Source organism: Theobroma cacao, chromosome 1 (assembly GCF_000208745.1).
Source record: "Theobroma cacao cultivar B97-61/B2 chromosome 1, Criollo_cocoa_genome_V2, whole genome shotgun sequence".
Taxonomy (NCBI): Eukaryota; Viridiplantae; Streptophyta; class Magnoliopsida; order Malvales; family Malvaceae; genus Theobroma; species Theobroma cacao.
Genome location: NC_030850.1, coordinates 3851334 through 3856040, shown reverse-complemented (window position 1 = coordinate 3856040; position 4707 = coordinate 3851334). Strand labels below are relative to the sequence as shown.

The 4707-nt window shown below is 34.6% G+C and overlaps 1 protein-coding gene across 1 annotated transcript; it reads right to left on the bottom strand.

The window, feature by feature from the left end:
• LOC18611347 (1-aminocyclopropane-1-carboxylate synthase 3) lies at positions 2200–4493 on the bottom strand. The gene is made up of 4 exons (XM_007047563.2): positions 4128–4493; positions 3815–3946; positions 3554–3714; positions 2200–3430 (listed from the first exon to the last, which is right to left on the bottom strand). The coding sequence occupies exons 1-4, from the start codon at positions 4272–4274 to the stop codon at positions 2461–2463; spliced, it is 1410 nt and encodes a 469-aa protein (XP_007047625.2). The 5' UTR covers positions 4275–4493; the 3' UTR covers positions 2200–2460.

Here is a 4707-nt window from a genome sequence, read left to right as displayed (position 1 = left end):
AATCCAAATTCGTATCCGAGTTAATGAGTGGTCTCATGTAAAAAAAAATAGTAATCAAATATACAATTTTTTTATAATAAAAATACACCCTTGTTCGATATCATTACTTATTGATTTAAGTGATAATTTTAATAATGTCTGTTTGGTTCTTAGGAAACATGTCAAAACTTCAGTGCTTAAAACCAGTGGACGGTCACTTAAATTAGGCATAATTTATGAATTAATTTGTACAATAGACACTTTATTAGTCACTATATTCATTCTCTTGCGAGAAAAAGAAGCACTCAATATATCTTACTAATACTTAACTAGACATGGCTAATCAACCAAAGTGTGAACGCATTACTCAACTAGCTAGCATTTATTTCACTACGAACAATACGGAATGATAAGCATAATGCATCCAAATTCTTAAATTGAATTCCTATAATACGTATGTTTTTCTTTTTAGGGATGTGCCATATGAATATATATAAATATTCATAATTCTTAAATTTTTAAATAAGCAAAGTTATTCAGAGTGTTGCCGTTTTCTAACCATACAATTAATGTCGCTTGAGAATCGCATTCTTGCAATTCATAAATCAAAATATGGACCACTCTAGCATTAATTGAATAGGATTTTGTTTGTTGCACTAAGTTGAATTTAAATATTTTATTTATTCATTTATTTCTTTTCAATATCATTATGTAAAAGACCGTGAACAAAAATGTATCAATTTTAGTTATATATATATATATATATTAATGAAGGACTCATGTTACAATTAATACTTAAGATATACTATTGGTTAGCAACTGCAAGTTGTAGCATTCTCCTAAGCTTAAATAATGAGAAATAATGAGTAAATGATACAATCGTTATAGATATGTATCAAAAAATTTGAAGATATGTGCTTGAGTATTTGATTTATTGGTTGGTGTATGATTTTCTCGTTTATAAAGAGTAGAGTTTAAATTTTTTTTCCCTCGATTATATAAAAAAATAAGTTTGAAGATATATTGCATCATTCTATAAAAAGATCTTTACATGATTTGGTTGGTTAAATTGTGATCTAATTATGCATCTAAAGTTAATTATATAAAAGATATTGATGGAATTAAATTCTAAAAAATAGTGTTTGTGTGTGTATATAATATATTGATGCATTCAAATAAGTAATTTTGTTTTTGAATAATTAGATCATAGAACTAGAATCAAGCTTTGTTTTATTAATAATCGAACTAGAATTGAGTCTGTTTTGACATAAAATTGAGCAAATCCATCATATTTTCTATTTGGATTCTTTTTATTGTCGAAATTTTTTAATAGGTTGCTTACGTATCGTTCAAAAGTAGTAAGTGTTTGTTGAGTTTAAGTCATCCAAATAATGATAATGGCAATCCCCTTTAATTACTAACTACAGTTAAAACCATGGAAGCTTTTAGATGGAAGAGAAAGCTGCCTAGACTTTTCTCCATAACTTTTTCTTAATTTATGTTTTCCTCAAGTCTTCGACAACAAAATTTCCTAGCTATTCACTGACATGCTTGCTTTCTTTGAATCCTGACTAACAACATGAAAGCAGTCATTTTTATGTACTGCAAAACCGCGTAAACCCAACCGGTCAAAAACCATTTCTAAGCACAAATTAAACTCTAGAAAGTTCAAAGCAATTTACCTTTAAGATTTCTTGCAAGCCACTCTTCTTCCAAGCTTGCGTGGTTGGTGACGAGACGACTTTGAAAAACGAAGTAGACAGTCAAAAAAAATAATAAAAACAAAGAATGTATTTTGGGAAACCCTAATACCAACACACACGCCTTTTCGACTCTTTTTAGGCTCTGACCCACACCACAAAAAAAAAAAAAGACACAAAAGCTTTCTTGAGTTGGAATTTCGGGAATTCCCTTCTCATACGGCTTAAACAACGTTAAGAGTCATCATAAATACTGTGCTGATGACAAGGTCGGTCGGGCCACAATTAATGGAACACCGGCAAACGTTGGCAGCTTGCTGATGATCATCAAGTCATCGTGTTCAACCGGCGAGGCCGGGAAATATACACGCGTAGGCAGCTACATGCATATCATTACTGCTGATGGAAGCAATTAATAGAGTAATTTTTTTTAAAATTTAATTAATAGAGTAATTACATTAAATTTATAAACAAATTATACATATGATAATGAAAAGAAGTAAATGAGACATTTGTTTATATGTAGATTGATGTAGAATTTATACTGACAAATTATTTAGTATAATAATTTGACGAATCCAAGATGATTTTCATGCCAAGTGGTAACGTAAATTATACAAATGAAACTAAACACACTTCAAATCCCAACATGGACTGAGTGCAGTTTCTCTTTCTCTCTGTCTGCAATTAAAGAAATAACTTTTGAAGCAAAAAAAAAAAATCTGAAAAAGGTATGTTCAAAATGAACAATGTGTTCACACTTCTAAAAATATGACCAGACTTATCGTTCATCTTGCTCCCGATCATGGAAAGATTGGAACGATAGCCGGAAAACCCATTTGGTGCGGGACTTTCTTCTTGCGTTTTTTAATTCTTGGTGGCTCTGGCTGTTAATGGTCATGGAATCAACGAAGGACTTCAATCGTTGCATGGCGAGCTTTTGGGTGTCTTCGGACATGTTTGCGAAGCAAACTCGGAACCAGCCTGGTTCAGTGCAATGACATGAAAAACCGGGGGAAATGTTTAGTTTAACATCGTAAACTATTCTCTTCCAAAGCTCCATTTCTGCTTCAAATGTGTTGGAGCTCAAAAGGTGCCTCATGTCAACCCAACAGAACAACCCGGCATTGCTTTCTAAGCAGCTGATGCCGGCTTTTTCCAGGCCTGAAACCAGCTTGCTCTGTCGCTTTTGGAGCCTCTTGTGATTTTTGGAAATGTATTCTTTCGTGAATTTCTTATCGGATAGCATGGCGGAGAGAAGGTATTGAGTCTGGGAAGAAACTAGGCCAAAGCTGGACATTTTTGTGGCGGCAGCCACAACAATGGGATCGTTGGAGTAAATTGCACCAACTCGAAAACCAGGGAGACCCAGATCCTTTGAAAGACTATAAACAATGTGAACTCTGTCCCAGACTTCAGTGTTCTCGAGGTTTCTATCTTTTAATACTTCCATGATACTTACGAAGGCTGGAGAGCTAAAAACAGTTCCGGAGTAAATTTCATCGCTTATTAAATGGATTTCTTTGGCAGTAATGAAGTTAATGAGTAGGTCTAATTCGCCTCTTGTCATTGTTGTGCCCAATGGATTAGAGGGGTTGGTGACTAAGACCCCTTTCACCCTCAAGTTCTTTTTTTGTGCTTGTTGATAAGCTTCTTCGAGGGCCGATGCAGTGATTTGGAAGCGATTAAAGCTGGTACACTGGATTGGTACAATCTCAACCCCAGGTCGCCATTTGAGATCTCTATCAAATCTGTGAAAAAAAAAAGAAAAGGAAAGACATTATTTAGAAACGTACGTTTTCATGCGTAAAAGGGTTTGTTTCCTAACATTTTAGAAACAGGAAATCAAGGTAAGTAAGAAAAGATAAACATACCCTGGATAATATGGCGTAGGAAGAAGTAAAGCGTCGCCTTCTTCGGCGAGACAGAACATCAGAGTTTCATTTGCAGCAGTTGCACCGGCGGTGAGTACCATGTGATTTGGATCAAACGTTACTTTGTTTCCTCTGATTTCAGCCATGAAATCAACCAATGCCTGTTGATAAAATTATCGAAACCAAGGGTTAGATATTGACAAAAAAGCAAGTAGACAGAGAGCTATCTTTATGTCATAAAATAATGGAGTTTTAGCTTACCTTTTTGAATGCAGGGAGGCCATGATAATCTTGGAAAAGAGCAAGCTCTCTGAAGATGGATTGCCCATCTCTCTTAAAACCAGCTGCGTCTGGGTTTTTGGCCATCCAAGACTCAAGAAGATCAAAGGAGAGCTGCAAAAATTCAAAATGAACAATTTTCAGATACTGTAACAGAGTGTGTTTTAAGCTATTAAAGCAAAGTACATTGAGATATTCCATTTCCACCATAGTACAATAATATTGATGGAAAAGAATTTTAGAATCTACGATATATGTATTTTTCTGGGTTTTTGTTGTTTGTTTGTTTTTTTACCTGATTCTCTGCAAGACCCATCTGAATAATTCCTTTTGGATTCTTGGCTTCATCGTAGGGGTTTTTCTCGTATTCTTGCCATCCTAGGAAGTAAGGAGAATCTTGCCCATGAGAGTTGCACGTGGCTTTTCTGGACAACAGCCCCATTTCTTTTGGCCTCTTGATATCAATTTCTTTTAAGCTACATAGAAGAAGCTACATAAGCTAGCTAGCTCTTAGGCCACAAATCGTGAAAGCTATATTTGGAGAAAAACTAGCCAGAAATAATCTTTGAGAGGAAAAGGGGAGAGAGAAGGAATTGATGGGAGTAAACGGTGGTTGTTGTTGAGGATTTGTTGAAGTGAGAACTTTGATTGTCGTTGTGATGGCTAGGGTATAGCCGATGGCATATATATAAGCTGGAAGATTTAATGTTGGCGTGTTATTTCCAAAAAATAAATAATATTAGAAATTATAACGACAACTTCAAAACGACGCTGTTGACCAGTAGGGGCTTTATTTAGATATATATTAAATTATCTAGAGAGAAAATGTTTGTTTGTAAGCATTTCTCCACCGTCTAAGAGACATATCCATCTTC

Coding starts and splice junctions, on each gene's coding strand:
- LOC18611347 (XM_007047563.2), bottom strand. CDS start 4,274: ATGGGGCTGTTGTCCAGAAAAGCCACGTGCAACTCTCATGGGCAAGAT. Junction 3,947..4,127: donor TGGGTCTTGCAGAGAATCAG/GTAAAAAAACAA, acceptor GAATTTTTGCAG/CTCTCCTTTGATCTTCTTGA. Junction 3,431..3,553: donor CCTACGCCATATTATCCAGG/GTATGTTTATCT, acceptor TTTTTTTCACAG/ATTTGATAGAGATCTCAAAT.